General features: G+C 58.3%; 1 protein-coding gene across 1 annotated transcript; it reads right to left on the reverse strand.

Annotated features, from left to right (window-relative positions):
* Positions 1-37: 37 nt before the first annotated feature.
* Positions 38-22,522, reverse strand: CARMIL2 (capping protein regulator and myosin 1 linker 2). Its single transcript, XM_063410750.1, has 40 exons — positions 22,411-22,522; positions 21,144-21,235; positions 20,971-21,021; positions 20,619-20,678; positions 19,310-19,431; positions 18,858-18,955; positions 18,194-18,264; positions 17,526-17,599; positions 16,361-16,436; positions 16,196-16,284; positions 15,753-15,847; positions 15,505-15,591; positions 15,201-15,310; positions 14,739-14,816; positions 14,541-14,617; positions 14,342-14,446; positions 14,059-14,128; positions 13,819-13,900; positions 12,627-12,723; positions 12,296-12,353; positions 11,594-11,766; positions 10,844-10,912; positions 10,118-10,211; positions 9,953-10,048; positions 9,224-9,352; positions 8,171-8,284; positions 7,864-8,039; positions 7,304-7,391; positions 6,759-6,875; positions 6,205-6,271; positions 4,902-5,173; positions 3,246-3,349; positions 2,436-2,841; positions 2,048-2,167; positions 1,792-1,828; positions 1,545-1,613; positions 953-1,255; positions 667-774; positions 324-434; positions 38-238 (listed from the first exon to the last, which is right to left on the reverse strand). Exons 1-40 carry the CDS (start codon positions 22,448-22,450, stop codon positions 63-65), a joined length of 4,461 nt encoding a protein of 1,486 aa, XP_063266820.1. The 5' UTR covers positions 22,451-22,522; the 3' UTR covers positions 38-62.
* Positions 22,523-23,663: the final 1,141 nt, after the last annotated feature.

A 23,663-nucleotide genomic window follows, 5' to 3' on the forward strand; every position in this document is an offset into this window, starting at 1 on the left:
CCCGGCACGGCGCACTTGCTTGCAGGGTTTTATTGGGAGCAGCGTGGTGACATGCAGGGGCTTCACTGTCCCAGGGCTGGCTCTTCCTGGCCTGGCATTGGGCGTCTTTGGTCTATGGCAGCTGAGTCCTGTGCATTCCCAACAGTTTGTGCCAGGGCTTGCGGCTGCTCACCCTCAGTGCCTGTGCCAGCCTGCGGCTCCTCTGGCCCGGCACGGGGCCAGTCCTTCAGAGTGGCACCTGCAGAGGTCACAGGAGCTGCTGTGAGCATGGGGGGACCCTTGGTACCCCAACACCTGCTTTAGCAGGGAGGGGAACATCTCACCTTCAGCATCCGAGGTTGGTCCAGGCTCACCCTCCATCTCTGAGAGGGACTCGTGCTTGGTCCTGTGCCTGAGCACAGGCGAACGCCGCAGGCGCAGGGGAACGGTGTCCGCTGGGGGAAACACAACCCAGCCTCATGTTAGGGTGGGGCACCTTGGCTGGCTCCTGCTGGAACTGCTCCCAGTGCTGAATTCCCCTTGGGAAAACCCCAATGTGGCAGTGCCATTGTCTAGCACCCACCAGCTGGGAGAGGCAGCACCAGCACGCACATGGAACACCACCACCCGCCTCCATTGGTGTTAGGTGCAAGGAGGGCTGGGGGTCCCACTCCAGACCCAACTTACTTCCCAGCTCCGCCGGGCACTCGGGCTCCCTGAGCTGCTCCTCATGGACGGACAGTGCTCGGCGGCTGGTCCCCCGTGGCGCTGCCAGCCGTGCCATCAGCCGGTTGTCTGTGTAAGCAATGGGGTGGTGCCATTGGAGGATAGCCCACAGCACCCCGCTTGACAGGCCCCATCAGCACCCAGCACCCACTGTGTGCTTGGCTCCCTGCTGCCCTCCATTCCCAAGGGCTCCAAGAACAGGCCAGCAGTGGAATGAGGCACCCACAGGCACCTCATGCATCCCTACCTTCAGTATTGGGTGGTGTGGGCAGGGTGGGCAGGGTGCCAGCACCCACCTCCCCACCATGGCTGACCCTCCGTGGCAGCGCCACCGGCGCGCTCCTGCCCAGCCGTGGCAGGCTGCTGCTCCAGCCCTCCCGGCCTCCGGGCTCCGGCAGCCCGCTGGGCTCTGCTAGGGTGAAGGAGCGCCGGGGCTGGTCGGAGCTGGTGGCCAGTGGCTCAGCGGGCAGCTGCCTTCCCAGGGCTTTCCAGGCTGGCCGGGGCTCGGCGCTGGGCTCCGTCCTGGCAGCTGGGCTGCGGAAGGGTGCGTCTGTGGGGCAGGCAGGATGGAGCTGTGGGCGCCCACAAGTGACAGCCCCAGGGACGGGAACCAGCCTGCAGCCAGCCCAGGGGTGGGCAATGGGCTGGGTGTCCATCTGCTGTCACCAGGGATGGGCACCCATGGGTGTAGGGCACCCTCTCGAGGGTGGAATTCTGCCCACATGCCTGTGCCCACCAGACCCTGTTGGCTCCAGTCCCAATGCTTGGTGCTAGGAGAGGGGATAAAGCCCTCTGCCCCAGGGGCTGCTGTGACCCCCCAGCACGCACTGCTGACCCACCTGTGGACACAGAGTGTGTGCGGGCCTTCAGGGACGGGGGTGAGTCCGCAGAGCTGTCCACGATGTCCCCTGCAAGCAAAAGCCACCGGCCAGCATCAGTGAGCTGTGGTCTGCCCATTGCCACCAGCACCCCACAATGGGGACATGTAGTGGGACCCTCAGCTGGGAGTACAAGGGGGCCTGCCCATGGCCACCCATGGGTGCCCAGCTGGGTGGGGGTCAGGGTAGGGAGGGTGCAGCATCTCACCATCTGAGCCTGCTTTCTTGATCTCACTGTCTTTGCTCTGCAAGGGGGAAAAAAACTGGTAAGGGGGGTGTCAGGGAGGCAGTGCCCCCAGAGACAATGGGTGCAGAGGGCAGAGTGCTGCTGCCAGGCTCTGATGTGGCTGCAGGGAATGGGTGCATGCCAGGAAAGGAGGGGCGGACTCCATGCCGTGGAGTGTGTAGGAATTCACTCCTTGCAGAGGGTTAGGGTCCATCCCAAAAATGGAACCAGTGCCCACCTGCTGCTTCTTGCTCTCAGCAGTCGGGCCCTTGGTGACGCCAATGCGATGGAGCATGACCTGCATGCGCTGCTCGAAGGAGCTGGACAACTCCCCCTCACTCTTCTCCAGGTGCCTCTTCTGCAGGGGAGACACAACCCTGCCAGGAACACGGACCCACCACAGCACCTATGGCACCCACACTCCTGCCTGCAGGGCACCCACAGTCCCAACCCCAGGCGTGCTGCCAGGAGATGGTGACATGGACAAGACACAGTGGGGATATCCCCAGCCATTACTCCAGTGTCCCCACATCCCCTGGTAACCCCACCGGCCTCCATGGGTGGGAGCAGCACCCACCAGGAGAGCTGAACAGTGGTGGTAGCTTGGTGACTGTGACAGTGCTCACCTTGTCGTGCCTGACCCCCAGTGCATCCTCGTCCTCCCCAGACAGCAAGATGAGTGACTGGGATTTGCCCTCCCTAGAGTATTTGGGCCGAATCCTCCGGGCAGAGTCAGGGGTCTGGCAGTGCTCAGGCTCTGCGTGGGGCTCGGCAGAGAGCCCCCCCTCCTCTGATTTACTCAGGGGCTTCACTGACTCGCCCGCCTTGCTGGGGGCTCGTAAAATGTCACTGAGCATCGAGCGCCTGCTCCTAGGGGCGGTGGGAGCACCCTCAGGCTCCTTCTCACATCTCGAGCCCCGACTGGATTTGGGTTTCTTGAAGGCAAAAAAATTCCCAATTTTCTTCTTGAGGGTGCGGGATCCAGAGGGAGCCAGAGGGGTTGATCCCAGGCAGGTCTCCGGAGTCGTGGGGCTGGGGAGAAATGAAGCATTGGAAAAGGTAAGCTCCAGGCTGCCAAGAGGTAAGGGATCATTTTTTTCTCCCTGCCCACCCTAAAGGGATGGATCCAGACCCTGGACACATCACCTGAGACAGCAGTGTTCTGGCAAGGGCACCCATTCCCAGCATGGTTCCCATGGGTGCTGCCTCATTGCCTTCCCACGGTGGGACAGACTCCACAGCCACATCCTGCACACCATGGCTGCCATCCCATTCCTCTTCCCCCAGCCTTGCCCTTGGTGATATCCCTGGGTGAGCTGGTTTCCCCAGCATCCCTTTTGCACTGGGACCAGCAGTGTTTGCAAGGAGGCTGCTGAAACCCTGGGGATGGGTGTGTGCTGGGCAGGAGAGCGGCCCTGGGCACCCTCCACACTTACGGCAGCGTTTCTGTGATGAGCCTCTTGGCAAAGAAGTCCTCCAGCCCCTCGTCCACGCGGGTGATGCTCCTGTCCTCGCTGTTCTCACAGGCCACGGGCTGCACCTGTGAGTGACAGCTGCTGTCAGCCCAGCACAGGGCAAAGGAGCCCCCAGGCACGAAGGTGTGTCACCCACCACTGGGCATGGACAAGTGGGTGCCCCTGCAGGATGGGTGCTGGCATGCTCCATCTCATACCCGGCATTAAAACCAAACCATGGTGTTATCAGCTGCATCTGAGCTCTAATCCTGCTCCCTCCCTTGAGCACTGGGAGCTCCAGGCAGCCCCAGGCTCCTTCCAACCCCTTGCCCAGCACACTGGCTGAGGTATGGCACTCAAACTGTGGGAGAAGCCTTTGGCAGTGATGCTTCCTCCATCTGAGCTCCAAGAAAGGGACCCCTGTGCTGCTGGCAGGTGACAGAGCAGGTGACCTGCAAGGACCCATATCTGCATCCTTCAGATGCTTCAAGTCCAACCTTGGAGTGCCACCATGGCCTGCATGACAGCCACCTGCTCCATTCCTATCACAGAGTGGTCCACGCCATGGCCAAGCCTTCCTCCATGGCACCTTCCTCTCCCTGGCATGTGGCACTGCATCAGTGGCTTCCTATCGATGAGAGGGAGGCGCTTCCCCATCGGTGGCATTTCAATCCATAATGACTTTTCATTACGGCTGGATTGATGCTGCTCAGGAGCCGTTCCAGCCATCTGAGATCTGCTCTCCCTGTCACATCCTATCCATCAAAGCCCGTCCTTGCTCAAGCCTCGGCCCACCCTGGGTGCCAGGCGTGCCTGTCCCACTGCAGGGTGATTGGGCCTGGGCCCTGCCAACCTGCAGCACCCACCCTGCCCATGGGACACAACTCCTGCCTCCCCTCCGGCCTCTGCCAGCCCCGATCCCACCGTGATCCAAGGGCAAGCATCACCACAGCCATGCAAGCCAGGGCTTTCCAGCAAGTGAACGGATCCAGCTGCATCACGGTGGCAAGGGGATGAGGTGATGCCAGCAGGATCCAGCCCCAGGGACAGTGACGGAGCTGGACTCGCCGCTGACTGCACCCAAAAGTTACTTTTCCTTTGGGAAGGGGGGTGCAAAGGCAGGATCCCCATCCAGTCGCCTGTTGGATGGGGGGAGCACAGCCCACCTCATCACGGCTGGCAGAGCCCCACCAGCATCACCGGGAGCTGTGGTGGCCACCAGTGCTTCAGGGATGATGGATTTTGGATAAGGGGGAGTAAACGGAGCTCAGGAGGGAGGCAGCTGGAGCCATTGCCGAACACATTGCTGGCCCTCTGCACCCCAAACTCTGCAGGTTTTTTCATTCCTCTCCTGGCTCCCACTGCTCAGCATCTCCCAGTGGGGAGCAGGGAAAATGATGGATGATTCCCCTCGCCCTCCCCAGCCCCCTTGCCCATCCTTTCAGGCTGCCCCCCTCCGAGGAGGAGGCTCCGGCAGCAGCTGAAATGCAGAATAATAAACCCACCGCGTCTTTGCGCATCTCATTTTCCTGCCTTGCAACAAATACTGACCGCAGTAATTCACCCGAGCAGAAAAAAAGAAAGGGAAAAACACACAGAATACACCCCACCTCCCTTGCCAGCCATACCCCCCCTTACATTCGGCTTGCTGGGCGGCTGCCTGTGCCGGCGGTTGGGCCGGGGCCTGGCTTTGGTGCAATGCTCCAGCTTCTCGCCGGCGGTCGGCAGGTCCATAAGGAATCCGGTGGCGGTGGCAGGCTGCGTGGCGGGGAGCGAGCCGCTCGCAGGCTCAGCATCCTTTGTGGAGGCAGGGCGTGCCGGCGGCGCGGCGGGGCTGAGTGACGGCGGCGCCCGGTGAGCTCGGAGCCCGCTGGCGTCTCGACCCGCTGCCGGCTCCAGCTCCGAGACACCTACGAGAGGCGAGAGGGTCCCTGTTGACACCCGCCCTCGCCAGGCCTCCCCATCATCATCATCATCACCATCATCATCACCGACGCCGTCACCTTCGCCCACGCGTGGAGGGTCAGCGGGGCAGTGGCTGCGCCGCGGGGAGGGGAGCGCCGGGAGCGTGCGTGGCGGCTTTGCGGCGCAGCCCGGGATGGATCCTGCCTCCGCCGCCGGAGGTTTGCGTGCAGGGGATGATGCTGCGGGGGGACTATGGGGGGATGCTCAGGCAGGGGCCGAGCCGAGCCCCGCAGACAGCCCTGAGACCGGCAGCAGGCAGCAGAGGCACGAATTCTGCCGGCGCTGGCCCGGCATGAGCAGCACTCACAAACACGCCAGTTTTGCTCTGCAGGCAGCTTCTCACCTCCCCCCAGGTACCCTCTGGATGGGTGTCAGGGTGCTGCGGGGCTCAGGGATCCCCTGAGGACACAGGGGTGCTGAGTGCTGGAGTCTGCATGAGCTCTGCTTTAGCCAAAGCAGAGTCACCCATCGGCTGATCATTATCTGTGCCCCCCGAGATTCACTCCCCTCCCAGGCGTGCAGGGCTCCGGGGGCAACAGCAGCCACAAGGAAAACCCATGGGCAGTGTCTTCTCCCCAAGGTGGCTGGGTGAGTGGATGATGTCTGTCTCCAGGGTGGACCCTGGGATGGCTGTGGGAGATACCATGGCACCCACAACCACAGACAAACCTCCTACCCCTGGCTGGCTGTGTGGGGAGGGAGTTCAGGGCATTTACTCCACTGCCCAAGGGCACTGAACCAGCTGAGGCCCAAAACCAGCACAAGAGCAAGGTAAAGGTGAGCTTCCCCCACAGACCCCAACAACAGCACTGGGAGAGGCTCTCTGAAGGGTCCAGATCCTGCTGCCCTGGGCCCATGACCATGAGGGGCTCTGACCGTGAGGCTCCCAGGTTGCCCCCAGGTTGCCCCCATCCCTGCCATGTCCCCGTGGCACCCACAGAGCTGCAGCAGAGGGGCAGTTCCCCCGTGACCTTACTTCTCACAGTCGGTGTGGGCCGAATGCTCCTGAAATGCTTGTTCCTCCTCCGCAGGGCCATCTTGTACTGCAGGGAGAGAGGGATGGTGGCAGCTCTGGCATGGACAAGCTGGCTGTGCCAAGAGGCATCCTATGGCAGCCGGAGCCAGCCAGGCTTCGCCCAGTGATGGGTACAATCCCTCCATCACCCCTAGGCTGCCAGGGCTGCACCCCCTCATCTTGTCCCAGCTCCAAAACTACCCACGGTGCTGCACTGGATACTTCCCCATCCAAAAGCATGCACTACACTGGATCTCAGGTCCCAAAGCAGCAACAGCAGGACAAGGTACAGCAGCCAGGCCGCCACAAGGACACATTCCCAGTGCCAGCAGCATGGCCAGGCGGGTTAATTGTCCCATTTCTCAGCACTAATTGCCTTAGCACTGCCCTGGGGGGGTGCCGGGGGTGCATGCACCCAGAGAGGCTGTGGCTTTAAGCCCGGCATCATCCGGTAAGGCGGATAAAGGGCGGTTATACCACGGGCATCACGCGGCGGCAGCGGGTCCGGACCCTACCTCCTCTGCAGCCAGGTCCGGAGGATTCCTGCCCCTTGCCAGCGCCGTGGCATCGTCCTCAGCCGACTCCGGCAGCAGCACCAGGAGGTCGAGCCCCTGCTTGGAGAGGCTCTCTGCCTAAAACCATTAGGAAGCGCTTAAATTATCCCAGGGGCTGAAGCGCGGCTGCCCTGTGTGCTCCGTGCTGCTCTGCTCACTACCCACGGCTGGGATTTGTGAGCGGATTTAGGCCTGATTAGCCGGTGTCCAGCCCAGCACAGCTGCCTTGCTGCAGGAGTGCCCAGCGTCACCCCAGCACCCCCTACCACACGGCTGCAGTGCTGGGACTTTGCTCAGGGTGTTAATGTTGCTGTGACCACACTGGGAAAAGATTACCTGTGAGGAAAACCGGTCTGGGTGGGAATTGTCCTGCTTCCCAGACTGCAAATCCACAGTCACAGCATTGGTGTTCAGGTACCTGGACAATGCTGGGGTACCCTGACCCCCATCCTGCATCCCAGCCCTGCATCCCCATCCCGCAGGTGCTGGCAGCCCCCAGCACTCACCAGTTTGCACTGGGCCATGGTCAGGTCTCCCAGCACGGCATCCATGATGCAGTTGGCTACAGCAGCAGTGATGGACAGCTTGATTTCACTGGGAGCACAAAGAGGGCTCTCAGGGCCAGCACCCACCAGCCCTGCAAGCCGTGGGGCCACCTCCCCAGGAGGGCTTTGCTGAGGAGATGGATGCTTGGCTGTGGCTCACAGAGGGGCTCCCCAGGCATGCCCGTGTGCTGTGGCTTGCTGGGTCTATGCTGCCAGGGAAGGAATGGGAATAGGCACTGACTGGGATGGAGAATGCCAAATGCATCCCACTGTTGATGGTCAGGGCCAGCCAAGGGCCTGACCCAAACCCCATGGGTTTCCCCAGCACCCTAGGGACTCATCCAAAGTGGCTCCAAGCAGGAAGCAAAGCTATAGCTGGAAAAACACAGCAGCAAGACACAGCACACCTCTACCACAATGTGGGCAGAGGAGAAGTTGGTAGAGAGCCCCCAGAATGCTCCTCTGGCCCTACAGGTCAGTGCCAGGGACTGAGAGAGAAGCAAGAACAACACATCACCCACTTCAGCTTGCTGAAGACATCGGTGACCATCTGGTCCAGGACAGCACTGAGGCTGAGGTGGTCCTGGAGGCAGATCTGCTCCGACATGGCATTGACCAGCTGATCCCTGACCCCGCTCTTCTGCACCACAGCTGGGCACAGGCCGTGCGCCGTGTCCAGCACTGCCTGCATGATTGCCTGAAGTGGGGGGAGGAAAGGAAGGTTTCAGTTTCTTTTCTATCAAGATTCACCAGGTTTCCAGTAGACACCCTCCCTCTTATCCTTGGGCCAAGGGTGACAAACCTCCCAGGCTGCCCATGGGTGCCCACCTGGATTTCTCGGCTGCAGATCTGTGACGCTTCCTCCGTGAGACATTCCAGCTTGTGCTGCAGCTTGCCATTCTGGTAGGGGGAGTTTCCTGCCTCATACAAGAGGGGCAGGATCTGACACGGGAAGGGAGACAGCGTGAGTCATCCCATGTCACCTCATCTTCCCATATTTCCATGTACAGCCTGCATCCATGGCTGCCCCATGAAAGAGCATCACCCACATCAGCTGGGGACACCCAGTGATCTTTTGGCTTTGCTGGGCCAGGTTTGGACATTCTCATCCCTCACAGGATGAGGATGCAAATCCCTCAATTTTTCCTCACCACTCACTGACTCTCCTTCCTCTCTTGCACCTCACCCCACTGCTACCTGTGTCAGGGAGACCCTTAACCAACACTTTCACCACCTTTCCAACATCAGTACTGTCTTCTTAAATCCTGTCTCTGCCAGATTAAGTAACTAGGGGGGTGCCAGAGAGTTGGGGAAAAGGGGAAAGGAGGTGGTTTGAAGAGAAGTAGAGGAGGAGGAGAAAAAGGGGCAATGAGGAGAGAGAACCAAGACCAGGAGGATCAAACCAGGAGCTGCCAAGCCAACATGATGGATTTTGTCATGGGCTGATGGCTCACAATTCTTATTGCTGGGGTGGGATGAAGGTGCCACAGGGAGGGATCTCTCAGGGATTCAGGGAAGTTTCTCACCAGTGTGGGCATCTGTGGGTTGCAGGGAGCTCTGAAAGCTGGAACACCCATCTCTCCCAAGGAGGGACATGTGAGCATGGGATACCAGAGGAAGAGGGGTTGTAGCCCTGTGAGGGGTGTGCACACAGCTGTCTCTGGGGCAAGGGGACTAAGAACATTTTGATCTTTGTTCTAGAAGGGAATTCAGAAATTCTCAGCTGTTCTTTAATATTTGCAAGTGCTCAGTGGTGTCTGTTGCATCGACGTCCTGGAATTCCCTGGCTGCTGGTTAATGATGTCGTTAAGGAATCGATGCCCTGCCTCGATCCGAAGGGATGCCTGCTGAGCTGAGGGGATTCCTGCACTGTGGACTCACACTGACAGAGAGGTTGGCATTCCTGATGGCCTCCTCGGCACAGAGGATGTCCGTCTCCACCTCCCTGCCCGCACAGGTGCTGAGGATGTCCACGTGTTTCTGCACACTCAGGCAGATCTCATTCACCATCTGCAGCACAGAGAGGCTGTGTCATGTGCTAGTGCTGGAGCAGCACTGCCAGTTCCCCTCCTTGCTGTGACTTTTCCAGAGAGGAGTGTGCTTGGAGGGGGCACAGGCAGGTTACAGCCTTTGAGAGCATCCCTGCCTATTAACCAGGGGTGCCACACAGCAGGGATTTGCTGGCAAGAATGCACAGGGAGCAGGAACACGCTGTATAGGTTTGTAGCAGCAAGTTATCTCAGCAGTGCATATGCATGAAATGCATGGATGCAGTCAGCAGGATTCCAGGAGATCTGCTTTCCATCCACCCCCACCCTCATCACAGAACCATGAAAAGGTTTGGGTTGGAAGGGATCTTTGAGGTCCTCTCGTTCCAACCCCCCTGCCATGGTGAGGGACACCTTGGAGCCCAACCTGGGCTTTAACACATCCAGAGATTTGGCATCCACAATTTCTCTGAGCAACCTGTTCCATCCCTCCCATCTGCTCTGCCTTCCACTCAGGAAAGGTTAAAAGGGTGTTTTCCTTCTTGCAAGAGCTCTCATGAGCAGGCCTGGGTCATTTGGGTCAGGGGAGGAGCAGCCCCATGCAGCAAATTGTCCATCCAACCTGTTCGGAGGAGCTGGTGAGGATGCCCTGCTGCAGGCGGAAGGTCTGTGCGGGCAGAGTCTGCCGCAGCTGGTTCCTGGTCAGGCAGGACTGGAGCTGCAAAGGCAAGAGGCCGTGAGCAGTGATGGTGGCACCTGGCCCTGCACTCCCAGCCCACATCCCCACCTTGTGCACAGCCTCCTCCGTCCTCTCGGGGTGGCTGCGGTAGGCCTGCGCCACGTCGCTCATCGGCAGCGGCATCGACTTGAGCGTGTAATTCCTGCCAGGCACAGTGGGAATTCCTGCTGCACCCAGGGCTCATCCCCCCTGTTTGTGTCCCCACAGACATGACACAGGCCCAGAGCCCACCCAAGAGCAGCCTGGACGTTGTCCTGAGGTCCAGCCCTGGAGACAGGAATGGTCAAACTCTAGTTCTCAGCAGACCCTGATGGGGTGGCAGTGACCATCTGCCCAGGCTCCCCTCTTTCTTCAGACCTCCAGAGATCTGCACAGCCAAACACCAGGCAGGGTGGTGGATGTGCTCAGCAGGTGAACAAACCCCACCCACCCGTCACAGGCAGGGACGAGAGGAGCATCATGTCACCACCACCAGCAGATCCCCCTGAATCTGGGGGCTCCTTGGGTGACATGAGGCTGTGCTGGTTGGCATGGAGAGCCCAGGGGAGTCCCTGAGGTTGGAAATGGGGGTGTCATCACCAAATGGGGTGTCAGGTTGCTTTTCTGGCCACAAGACCAGAGCTGTGGACCAAATCCCTAGGGACATGTATGAAACTGTGTGATGGCCTCACCATTCAAGGGGAAAAAAGGCCCTGGGGACAGTGACATGCTGGTGACAGAGGCTCTTTTGCATGGTGGCAACAAGCCAGCAGGACCAAGAGCCTCCCTCCTTACCTCTCCAAAGCTTGAGCCACCTCTAGGAGCCCATGGGCAGTTGTGTTGTTCCTGTCCCAAACCACAGTCCTGCAAGAAGAGGGACCTGGTGAACCCTGCCCACACACACACTGCCCTGAGGTGGTGCCAGCAAGAGACAGCCCAAGGCTGACCCCAGGCATCAGAGAGCCTAGAAGTGGGATTAAAACCTACAATTTTCAGTATGCAAACCCCAAACTTGGGCTTTGCAAGGAGCTATAAATTGGGTGGGTGCCTGGAGGGAGTGAAGGGCTGGGAGGGCACATTCAGGCATCATCCTGTGGGCAGGGACAGACATCTCCCAGAGGAGCAGCCCTGGCTGAACACCATTCCCTGTCCTCTGCAGACACCCCTGCTTTGCCTTTGTGTACACAATGTGGTCAAAAATGATGTTTTAGGAGCTGATGGCACAGCAGGAGGCAAGGGCAGTGACCACAAAGGTCTGCCTGCAGCATGCTGGGCTGTGCAGGAGCCTGGAAAAGAGGTGGCAAGCACCAGAGCAGGGATTGAGCTGCTCTCTTGTCCTTCACACGTCCCCTGCCAGCACTGCCAGATGACTGCCATGGGTGCAAAATGCACTCATAGCATCTGCCCATGTACCAGGAGTGGTCCAGGACCACATCCATGGCCAGCAGGAGCCACAACAAGCCTCCTCTGATGGCATCAGCATCACAACCATCACATCAGGGCCAGCACAGGGTCACCCACAGGGTGTTCTAGAGCTGCTGCTACCTGAGCTTGGTGTTGATCTGCAGGGCCTTGGCGAGCATCTTGGCCCCCGTGTCCCCCATGGCGTTGCCACTGATGTCCAGGGAGACGAGGCTGGTGTTACTGCCCAGGGCACTCAGCAGGACGTTGGTTCCCAGTTTGAGGCGTGATTCAGCCACAGACAGTGACTGGAGAGGCTAGGAAAGGGACAAGGAGGGGGACAGGTGGGAGGACGTGTCAAGGTGCGTGTTACCCTTCAGACACAGCCTCCACCCCTGTGCAGCAGCCTCTGGGCTGGTGCTGGTTTTGGAGAGAACAAGTGATGCTGGACCCCAAGAAACAGGAGGGCAGTGAGTGCTTGGCAACAGGCTGGATCTAGCTCAGATGCCTGGCAGGCAGTGAGGAGAAAAGAGAGGTTTTTTGGGAAAGCTGTGCTGAATCCAGGTTACACCAAGTGTCTCCTCCATGCCTTTAGCCAGACACAGGTTCCCATTTTCCCAGATGAATGGGAACAGCTCCCACTTCTCTATCTGAGCTTCTGCTTCAGACTGAGGAAAAATAAAAGCAGAAGGACTTGAATGGCAGTGGGAGAGAGGGAGGATTGCTCCCAGCCTGTGTGGGAGGGATCTGGATGGCACCCCAGCATGGAGGCTGCGCAGTGGTGGCTGGGGGTGACCAGGAGCATGGATGGGATGGTTGTGGTGGCTGAGGGCAAGCTGGACTTACACAATCCTCCTCCTGGGTGAGCTGGACAATGCGGTGCAGGACATCCAACAGACCTTCCCTGCCAGAGACAGATGGTGTGTGTGAGACCTGTGCTTGCCCTGGGGCCACAGAAGAAGCTGGAAGAGCTCTGTCTTCCCTCCCACCCTTGCCTGGGCTATGACTCATCTCTGACACTGCACCGGGTGCTGGCAATGGTGACCCTCCCCGTTGGAGCAGCCAGGATGGGCAGGCAACTCCTACCAGCCCATGGGCTTTTGATGGGAGAGAAAGCCAAGGTGGGTGCACAATTCCAGGCTGGCTCCAAGCCTGGGTGCTGCTGCTTTGCACTCACTTGGATTTGATGTTGAAGTTCTTCCCCAGGGAGACGTGCCTAATGGATTTGCTTCTGCCGATGGAGAGCACCAGTGTCACCATGTCGGGGTCAAAGCCTGCAGGAGATGGGACACACACCAAGATGCTTCAACAAATCCATGGAGGTGGCACCAAGGTGGGCCCTCACAGGACACCTGCAGAGCCACCAAACTGCCACGCTGGGATGCTGGAGATGCCCAGAGAAGTTCCTGGGAATCTTCCTCCCTTTCTGGCTTCCCCAAGGAGATTGAAGACCTGTGCAGAGCTGGAGTCCCTGGGAAATGACCTCAGGGAAGGAGCAGCCTCTGTGGACACTCCTGATATGGGAGTGCCAAGGCTGTGCTGAGCCATGGGAGAACTAAGGGAGCTGGAGATGTCACTTGCTTTCTGCCATCCCTCAAGGATGTGATCCCCACCACCCACCTACCACCCTGGACAGCATGGGCTGAGTTCAGCTCCCAGGCAGCTGCCTGCACTCCCATCCTGGCTGCACCATCACCAGGGAAATGGGGCAGACACGGGCAGGGATCTGCTCACCCAGCAGCTCAACCAGCCCAGGGCACCAGGCACCAACACCCACTATGGACTGTCCCTCCTGCACAGAGATGCTCTACTGGGAAAGCCAAAAATAGAAGCATATTTTGACAAAAGTTAACCAGATATTTTGGGTTATGAGTGCGTGAGCTTTTGGAACATCAGTGTCCTGAAGGACTCCAAACCACATCAGCTTTCCCAGAGGCATTTGGCTACTGAGGAGTTGCATGGTCTGCTGTAAGATCTTAGCAAGGGTGTTTGAAAGTTTAAAACCCTTTAGGTGAAATTAACCACTGGCAGAGGTGATGTTTGCGATGATCAGGGTCACTTGCCCATGGCTTTGGAGGCCACAGCAGGACAAGGCTGGCAGCAGAGGCTACAAACACCTGCAGAGAGATGGGAAGTTTCTGCCCAGGGAGACCCTTTCAGTATTTCAAACCCTGAACCAGCAACACAAGACCACTTCAGATTCAGTGAACTGAAGAGGACTGTACCAAGAAATATGTGAAATGAGATTTTTTGGCAAGTCTTGAGGCAGGAGGGCATAAACAAATCACCACTCCATGTGCCAAGTGTCTGGATATGAAGGCCCAGGAGATGGAGGAGATTTTCTCCCAGGCTGGGCAAAAGCAGCCTACCATTGTCAGACAAGTCCAGGTGACTGATGGAGCTGGCATCAGGGATGAGATCCTGGATGACTTGGGCCCCCGCTGATCTCAGCTTGGAAGAAACAGCAAGACATCAGTACAAGGGGAGGCAGCGAGCCCTGCAAACGAGATCCTTCTGTCGGGGAGCTCAGACAGGGCATGGACCTTCCCAGGCTGCCACGGTGGGAGCCCTGGCTGCAGGGGGGGTGCCCATGGCTGCTGGGCCCTCACCTCACAGCTGCTAAGATCCAGGTGCAGGTCACTGATGTGACTGTTGTCTGCCAGCCCCTGCAGCAGTGCCCTGGAAAAGCCACCAAAGCCACCCCCATAGTGCAAGAAATGGGGGCACCAGCACCTGCCACGGGGCACCCCCAACAGTCCAGGTAGTGGGAGTGGGATGCTGGAGAAGGCATCTGCCTCTCACAGCCCCTTCCATCCATCCTCCCCACCCCCCTGACCAAGGTCTCCCCAGGCTATGCCCACCCCAAACCCATTCCCTGCAGTCCAGTCGCACCTTACAACATCGGCTGGCAGCTTGGTACCTGCCAGGGAGACGTGTCTGAGGGAGCAGGCCTGGCTGAAAAACTCCTTGATGTCAGGGGAGATGGTTTTCACCCTCCTGAAAAGGATGGGCACAGCGTGGCAACAACTGCAACCCAGCACCAGCCATTCCCCTGGATACCACACCCCCCTCACACCATCCCAGGGCTTACTTGTGGGAGTACATGTTTTTGGAGAGATCCAGGTGGATGAGGCTGGTGTGGGATCCATGGACCAGGGCTCCAAAGAGCTGCCAGGGTGGGGATGTGAGCCATGTGGAGCTCAGAGGCTGTGCAGCCCCTCACACAGCCCAGGGATGGAGGGGGACTGAGGGCAGGGCTCACTGCCAGGACGCCCTGCATGGTACTCACAGCATCCAAAGGACAGTCTGTGCCAGCCAGGCTAAGGTGGGACAGCGAGTGGCAATGGCGAAGGAGGCTCTGCAGGTTCTGTGAGCAGAGGGGGCTCAGCAGCTTTGCCCCTGAATCCCACCCCCCACCCAGCATCCCACAGCCCTGGAATCCCAGTTCCAGCCTGTCCCCTCCCTCCTGCTGAGCACAGGGGTGAATCGTGCACACATGAACCCACTGTCTCATGGGATGCATCCTTGCTCCAGATGGCATCCCCACACTCCCACAAGGACATGCAGAGGGATGTCCCCAGGGTGTCCCCAGCTGCTCCCAGGCAGGCACGGGGTGTTGCAGCCATGACACCCCCATCCCTGGGGTGCTGCAGGGCAGGGCACAGAACAGAGGACACCAAAGCCATCCAAGCCACACTGGGGACAGAGCCTGAGTGATGTCACCCCACGCCGTCACAGCATGCACACTCACACTGATGTCATCCCCAGCCAGGGTGCCGGGGTTTCCAGAGAGGTCCAAGTGCCGGAGGGAGAATCCAAAGGCTTTGTTATCTGTGAGGGCTTTGCATAACGTGCTCATCCCTGCTCGGAGAGAGTGGGAGAGATGGATGGCTGTGGGCTCCCTGCACTGGGGAGAGCCATGGAGCAGAGCAAGGGAACTTCCCTCCAGCTGGGTGACAGGACATCACATCCATGCAGGTGCCCTTTCCAGAGTGTCCCTGCTCCCCCTCCAGTCACCCCTTTTGTGGAGTGGGGCAAGGGCATCTGGGCTCTACCTTTGGCTGTGAGCGTTGTCCTGGCCAAGCTGAGGCTCTGCAGACCCTTGGAACTCTTCTCCATGTACCGGCTGAGGGCAGTGACCCCTGATGGGAGCAGAGAGCTCTGAACGGCTGTGCCAGCACAGCTGGGAGTCCCTTCCACCCTGAGCTGCAGCCTCCAGGACAGGAGGCAGCTGCTGCTGGGATCTGGAGTTGAACATGGGGTTTTGTGGGTGTAAACTCATCTCAGCCCTCAATTTGAGTACCTCTGTCCTCCAGCTGGTTGCCAGCGAGGTTGATGGTGTGCAGGACAGAGTCAGGATGGCTGCTGAGCGCCTGGGCCATCCTCTGCACAAAGTCACTGTGGGGAGAAGAGTCACCCATCTGAGCAGTGCTTGGACACCTCCAGGAAGCACAGCCAACCCTGCAGTCTCACAGAGACATGGCACCAGCTCCTGCCTGTGAGACACACCTGGCTCCCTCTGAGCAGCCAGAAGGAAGCAGAGCACCTCCAGGGCAGGTGGTATTCACTGGCCTTCCAGGCTATGGGAGCCTCTGCTCCCAGTGAGCTTCCCAGTGTGGAGGGGATGGAGCCACCAACCCCTGGCACAAGGGTCCATGTATGGACCTCCCTGCTCCATGCACTGAGGGAAGAACCACCAGGCTGCCAAGATCCTGCTCATCATTGCCTTGCAACACCTTCACTTACGCTTTCAACCCACTGTTCTCCAGCACCAGCTCCTCCAGTGCCACTGATTTGCTGAGCATGTAGAGCAGCTGCTCTGAAATCTCCTGGTTCTGGTGGGGAAGAAGAAAGCCTTTCTGGGAACCTGGCCACCTCCAGTGCACCCAGAGCCACAGCACCAGCACTCACCAGCCTGAAATCCTTGCAGGAGAGCTTGGTGAACCACAGGTTGAAGGACAAAGCAGCAACACTCAGTGCCACATCCCTGCAGGGTGACAGGGACGAGGGAGTCGAGGGCCAGGAGGAACCAAGGCTAGTTCCAAATGGGTGACCCAAAACACTCAGCTGGGGTGAGTCCCAAAACATCCAGCCCCAGGGTGCCCCAAAACACCCAGGATGCCAGAACACATCAATTCCATAGTGCCCCAACCTCAGTGTGCCCCAACACAATGTTCAACAGAACAGAACTGGGGATTGTGGGTTTAAAGCAACCCACAGGTACAGATCATCCTCCCCAGATTATTCCCTTAGGGAAAATAAAATTAATCAAAATATTTGCATGCTTCTGTCTAAACCTCAGGGTTTTAAATTCTTTTTAACTCTGAGCTGTCATGTGAGCAACACCACAGGCTTTGCTTGAGTGGAAACAAGTTTCTTTTTTACTTCCTCCTCCAAAGAAATCTCTAAAACTGTCTCCTTTTTGGCCAGCTGAACACAGATCCTCTGTTCCCCAAAACACTCACCCCAGAACTTTGACTCACTGCAGCCCAGCCTCCCCTGAGAGCTGAGCCCTTGCTCCATCTTTCTTGGGATGGCATCGTGGCTGAGCCCCTCAGGGAGAACTCCAGGCACAGCTGGAGCTCACAACCCCACTATCAGGTTATAATCAGGTTATAATCAGGTTATAATCAGGTTATAATCAGGTTATAATCAGGTTATAATCAGGTGATAACAAGGCCATAACAGATATCTGGGGGCTGGTAGGGAGCAGGGCAAGTTTCAGGGTGGCAAGCTGCACCAGCTGCTTTGCATAGGGAAACACCTGACAGCCACGAGCTGCAAGAAGCTGCCGTGACATTGGGTCATATTGCCATAAACAGATCCCGGGCTGATCTAAGAGTTAAAAATGAACAGAGAGGCTGCCTGGACTCTCAGCTGCTGCCCCATGGGATGGGGCTCAGAGCGTTGGGTGAGGGGAAGTGTCAGGCTGCAGATGTGGCATCCCTGGGGCGTGTAAGATGTAAAAGCTCCTAACGTGGGCAGAAGAGTGTGTTGGGCCCCCCAGCAGGGACAGGGAGAGTGAGGATGACTGTGGTACATGGAACACTGCAGGCAGCCTGGCTGGGGGACTCACCTGCTCTCCAGGTGGCTGAAGTCCAGCAGGTTGAATTCCCGGCAGTCCTGGCTGTGGTAAATGTTGTCCACGTCCTTCCCAGAGGATGGACACATGGATCAGGCTCAACACAGGGTCCTGGGGAGGGCTCAGGTGCCTGGTGCTGCTGGAGGGAGCTGAGCCCTTGGGGAGCCTCTTCTGGGGGAGTCCCTTGCCTAACCCCAAGGCCTAAAACCTTCCCTATTTCCCTGGCTGGCAGAGGACATGTCCTGGCTTGGCAGGACAGATGGGTGAGTCTTGAACAGCTTCTGCAGGGAACGATGAGAAGACAACACACCCCAGGCTGGTGGGAGTGAGGGTGTGGGGAGAGATGAGCTGAGATCAGAGTCCAGAGGAAGGGGGGACAGTGAGTCCTGCTATGGCTGGGTCCCAGCAGGATTCTCCTCTACTAGGACACTCAGCAAGGTCCCAGATTTCCAGGGGCTCCCCTTTGGTCACAGTCTGGGAAACAAAGTGGTCTAAGGCACCCCACTGCCTCCTGCACTTTGATTCCAGCCAGGCAAGGCTGCAGTTCCCAGATCTGGACAGTCCCAGCCCCAGCAGCTCCACAAGGCACCCACAAGCATCCTGCTCCCCTGCCCACCAAGTGTCACACTGCCACTGCTCCCCCATGGGATGGACCAGCTCACCCACTGGATCTCCTCGCGGAAGGCAAAGCCGTTGTAATCACACAGGGCAGCGTAGGTCTCTGAGAAACCCCCTGCAAAGAGAAGGCACTTTTGGGGGCAGATCTTCCCACAGGAACACAGAGGAGAACTTTGGGGAGAGTGGGAAACAGGAGAGGGATGGCAGGGACTCAGAAGTGATGCTGAGGGCTCCCCCTTCACTCCTCAAAGGGGAGAGAGATCTACTGTCAGCCCCCAAAGAGGGGCTGTGGCTGGCTTTGCTTGATCCATGTGGATACCAGGCACGGCACATTACTGTGGTGATAATGGAAGTATCCTGCTCCAGACCAGGTTACAGGAAAAGCTCCTGGCCCTGCAGTGATGCCATATGAGGTGGGTAGAAGCATGCAGAGCTAGCAGGTGAATTCTGAGCAAGATTGCCTGCTATCCTGCTTCTTCCTGGAGAACTACATCCCCTCAAACCTGCTTCTGCCCCAAGGGATGGGGTGGGCTGGTGGACAGCAGACCCCAGCAGCAGGGCTCCATCTGACCAAAGCCATCACAGGTACCCTGCTGGCAGAGGTGGGGCTGTCAGCAGAGCTGCTGTTGATGGATGCAGGGCTGGAATGGTCCCCAGGGTGCTCCAACCCTCCTGGTCCTGCCTGAGGGAGGTTATGGCTGGACTTACCACAGGGCCCAGGGTTGCTCTGCAGCATTTCCTCCAGTGAGTCTGTGATCTGCTGGATCCTCTCATACAGATTGGGTGGGGAGTTCTTGAGCAGCATCCTGGGGATGGAGCAGAGGGGATGTCAGGATGGGCCAGGAGAAGAGCATCCCCACCACTTTATCTTAGCTGCAACCCTTGTGTGTAGGGTGGTCAGAAATATTCAGTCAGGGAACAGGGTTTTGCCTCCATCCATGTGTTTTTCTCCTGCTTAAAGCACTGTTGTAGACCCATCCTAAATTTGTGATTTTCTAGCTGCAGGTGTCCCGGTTCATGGCAGGTGGGTTGGAGCTAGATGATCTTTAAGGTTCCTTCCAACACAAACCATTCCAGGATTCTACAGTCTGGGGCTTTTCTGGGCAAAGGGGTTGCTCTGGTTCCTACACAACCACCCCTCAGGAGTAGAAGACTCTTACCCAAGGGATGAGTCTGGAAAGACTTTCTTAAGTGACATGGTGACATGGATAACAACGTGTTCCAAATCATCCAAGGACATGAACCGGAAGGCATAAGACGCTGCATATGTTTCTATGACAACCTGCAGGGTCCAAAGGATGAGAGATGCCTGAGTGAGCTGGCAGCACACAGCGTCCCCAAGCCCCCAGACACAACAGTGGCAGCCATCAGCTCCTCACTGCCAACCCAGCCAGAGCACCGTAAGCACAGGGAACACTGCAAGCACCAGGAATTTAAGATAAAATACATTAGTGTGCCAGAATAAGGCATAAAACTCCTGAAAATTCAACTTAAGCTGATGCAGAGGCAGCCTGATGCAGTGAGGTGAGAACAGCCTTGTCTCTGCCTGCAGCAGCTGCAGCTGTGGATGGAGGTTTCCTCCCTGAATTTATTTAAGTGAGGTTTAGGGCTTTTTTAGCTTATGGTTCCTACCAGAAAAAAACCAAACCCAACAAAAACCCATGGCAACATGCTCCCTGATTTAATTACACGCTGATTGAGGCGTGGGAGCAGGATGACAATTATCTACTGGCATCGTGCGAGGACGGCGCTTCCGCCAGTGCCCGGGGCTGTGGAGGCAGGGGAGCGTAGGGCTGCACATTAACAATCCCTGGGCTTTCTACATCTCAGTCAGGTGTCTCGCCCCCCTCCACCCTGAGGTTTCCACTCCCTGCACCCCTCAGTCTCTGCCCAGCTCCTTCAGTTCCCTCCCCCGGAGCTCAGCCACGCAGCCTGCTGAGCAGCAGAAACCCCGTGTGGAGGCTGAGGCCATGGCTGCTGCTGATGCTTTAACAAGAAAAAGCCAGAAAGGACATTAGAAAGGACCAGACAGGAGAGTAACCAGGACTATAGACCTATTTCAGCCAATACATCCAAGCCTTGATATCCAATTCCTCTCTTCCATGGTTCCCACAGCCACATCTGCCCTATGTGCCCGCCTCTCTCTAAGAGGATTAACAGGGTTTAAAACACCCTCCTGCTAAATTTGTCTTCACCTTGGTAAGCCTGCAGCCGTTTGTCACCTTGTCCCTGCTGAGCAGGAGGTGCCATGGCCAGACACTGTCCGTGGATACCAGAGGGGAAAAAGTGCAGGCACCCACCCAGCTCCAGGGCAGTACCCCTGGTGAGGATTAACACTGGTGACCCTCAATGTGCAGTGGGGGACCAGAACACCCCCAGATCCTATGGTGAGCTCCAGACCTACGGGGGAGTGGGCAGAAGGGGGATAATGCCCAGGTTAGGTTGGTCTCAGTTGTTGGTGCCACTCACCACACTGGCCTCTTGGACTGTCATCTCCTTCACCTCCAGGAAGCTGAAGCTGCTGTGAACCTGTGGGTGAGAAGAGCAGGATCAACCCCAGTGCTGATGGAGAAAGGAAACCCAAGGGTGCCCCCCCAACTCCCACACTTTCCCATTCCTCAAGTAGTGCTTGGCCTTGGCCCCACCCTTCACCAGCCCTCAAACAAGACCCTCTCCCCTTCCCCCCATTTCTCTCCTCATCCTGCTCTTGAGAGCTTCCCAGACCCTGTGGCCCAGGTGACCCATGGGTCACTCTCCCCAGTGCCCCAAGGCCCCCCAGGAACCCCAGGGCTGTGCCATGGCACAGGGTCCCCACACTTACTCTCACTGGCAGCATCACAGGCAGCACATAGGCTCGCCAGGGTGTCAGGACCTAGGCAAGGGGTGACAAGGGACCATGGTGACATGGGAGCCACCCCTGTCTCTCACTGCAGCCATAAAACACCTTCCTGGGGAAACCAGGAAAGCAGGAACCAGGCTGGACTCTGCACATACCAAGATAAAGTCATCATACTTGGATTTCACCTGCAGCTGGATGCTCAGCACCAGGAGCACCTTCTTTGTTCCCAGGAAGGTGGTGATGCCCTCTGAAAAGACCAATGTCCACAAGAAATTAGGTGGCTGAAGTCAGCTTGGTCCTCTCCCATGCGTCCTGCTGTTCTTGGGGATCCTGTCCCCTCCTGAATCATCTTCTCTCCCTCTAGCAGACCCTGATTGCTCTCAGACAAGCCTCACACTTCACCATCTGTGGGTATCCTTTACTGTTTGGGTGATGTTCCCACCTCCCCATCTTCTGCCACAGCCTCAATCAAGCACAGGGCTTTAGGGCTGGTTCACACTGCCTGTGCTGCCTCACCCACTGGGAGTTGGCACTCAGTGATAAGCGGGTCCTGATTTCCCTTCCTTCCTTTCCAAATTTTCCACTAGGGAGCAGCTGGTCCCCCAAGTCCTTCCCCTCCACAGAGCAGCCAGGGTGGTCACATGTGCCAACCTCCCCAAGTTCACGGACTGGTCGCTCCCACAGTCAGTGGGCCAGTGTGAGCATCGCTCCTGCCTTGAGAACCACCTCCATGCCCTCCTGGTTCACACCTCACCAGGAGAAACAGGACCAAACCACAGCTGCCCATCACTGTGCAGAGCAAACCAGGCCTTCACAAGGACATCGAGCCCCATGGGTCCAGTGGCTCGAGCCACGCGTCCCCAGGGACCCACCTTGGTAGAGCAGGGCCTGAGGCTGTGGGGACACGGTGACCCAGCTCCCTCCACCTCACTGCAAGCCTCGCTGGGCTAATGAGGCTGAAGGGCCCCGAGATCCCTGCGGCCTTTTGCTTTTTCAGTCGGCCAAGAGAAGGCTGTGAGCAGTGGTACTTCACACGCCCCCACGCTGAGCTGCAGGCTGTGCCTTCCTGGGGAGCTGCTGGGGACCCCCAACTGGCCAGGGGAACCCAAGCCCACGGGACTGAGCAGCACCAAGCTGCACCCCCAAATCCGGCAGCTTGAGCTGTGCAGAATCCCATCCTTGAGGAGCCAGGTTATCTGAGGATGCTCTTGGTCCAAGGTCCATCCTCAGGCAGATGAGTTTTGCGGACAAGAGGAACCCCCAGATACTTCATGGGCCCCCCTTAACCTCAGCTGTTGCAGCTGAGGGGCCCAAAAGTGCCTCTGCCAAGCCCAGCGAGGCAAAGCGGGGCCAAGCAGGCCCCGTAGGGCAGCGTCCATGTGGCAGCGATGCCCCGGCAGCGCGGCGGCGGGCGATGCTTACCTTGCAGCTCGGCGGGGATCCCTCCGGGGCCTGCAGCCATGCCTGGGACCGCGGGGTCACCTGCCCGGGGATGCGGGTCTCAGGGCAGCATCCTCGGGCGCCGCGGGAAAAGCACCCTGCCGGGAGGAAGCGCTGAGGTTACCAACCGACAGCGCCGCCGCCTCGGTGCCTCCTCCCCCTCCCGGTGCCTCTTCCTGCCCCGTCAGGCGAGATTTACCGCCTGAGCAAGAGAAGCGAAATGAAAGCGACGGTGCCCACGGCCCACCGGCCCCGCCGGGAGGAGAGGGCGTCGCTACCCAGCACCGCTCCTCTCCCGGCACGGGAGAAGCAGTAGCATCTCCCCTTAGCTCCAGCCTTCCAGGGTTGAGGATCCATGACCTCTCTCTATCTCCCAAGGTGCTTCGTGGGGTTATATTTCAGCCTGAAGACGGCCGGTGAGTGTGTTATGGGCAAGTCTGCCCTTCCCAGCACTGGGCAGTCAGCCCAGCTCCATCGCCGTGCGCTGGGAATCTGCAGGGGGAGCTGATGGAGATGGGTGCTAGTGCCCGCTGCAGGCTGCTCGCTGGAGGATGGATGCCCATGGCAGGATGCTGAAGGAAGGGCTTTTCCAGAAATGCCCCAGGCGTTCTGCCAAAGTGAAACTGCAGTCCCAAAGCAAGGGCAAGAGGCGGAAGCCAGGTGACCTCCTTGGAGCAACAGGACTGAGCACATCAATCCCTCCACTCATCCAGGAAGGTGCTGGACCAGGAAGCGCTCCTGTGTCCCATGACATGCTGCACAGCTTCCCTTGACTCAGGATTTGGCACTGTTGGCTCAGCTTGGCCCCATTAGAGTCTCAGGAAAGATGCTGAGGGAGAGGCAGAGCTGTTCTCAGCCAGCAGCCTGGGTCCCTGTGACCAGCATCCACCAGGATGGAGAGTGACAGCTGCCTTCTTCTCCTAAATTGCCCCTTTCTGACAAACTTCCAGGCTCCAATCTGCCAGTCTAGGAGATCACCGAGCTTTCCCAGAGGTCGAATGACTCAGGAGCAGGTGGTCCCTGGAAGGGATGGGTGACTTTACCCTCCTGCCACATGCAGCCAGGTCCCCAGTGCTTCTGAAACCACCTCCTGTGTGAAGGCAAAGGCAGGAAGTATCGCCCTGCAGGGACAGCGTCTTCACAGAGCCCAACCACAGCTCAAAGCTCTTCTCAAGGAGGTGACTGGGGAGAACATGGCTCAGCCTCTGCCAAGGCACCTCCTTGAGCCTCCTGAG

Source organism: Prinia subflava, chromosome 13 (genome assembly GCF_021018805.1).
Source record: "Prinia subflava isolate CZ2003 ecotype Zambia chromosome 13, Cam_Psub_1.2, whole genome shotgun sequence".
NCBI classification, from domain to species: Eukaryota; Metazoa; Chordata; class Aves; order Passeriformes; family Cisticolidae; genus Prinia; species Prinia subflava.

Excerpts from the sequence above, each read along its gene's own strand:
- CARMIL2 (XM_063410750.1), bottom strand. The coding sequence starts at position 22,450 with ATGGCTGCAGGCCCCGGAGGGATCCCCGCCGAGCTGCAAG. Across the intron at positions 14,618-14,738 it reads CAGACTGTCCTTTGGATGCT|CTCTTTGGAGCCCTGGTCCA; the intron begins GTGAGTACCATG and ends CCACCCTGGCAG. Across the intron at positions 1,829-2,047 it reads CTGAGAGCAAGAAGCAGCAG|AGCAAAGACAGTGAGATCAA; the intron begins GTGGGCACTGGT and ends TCCCCCTTGCAG.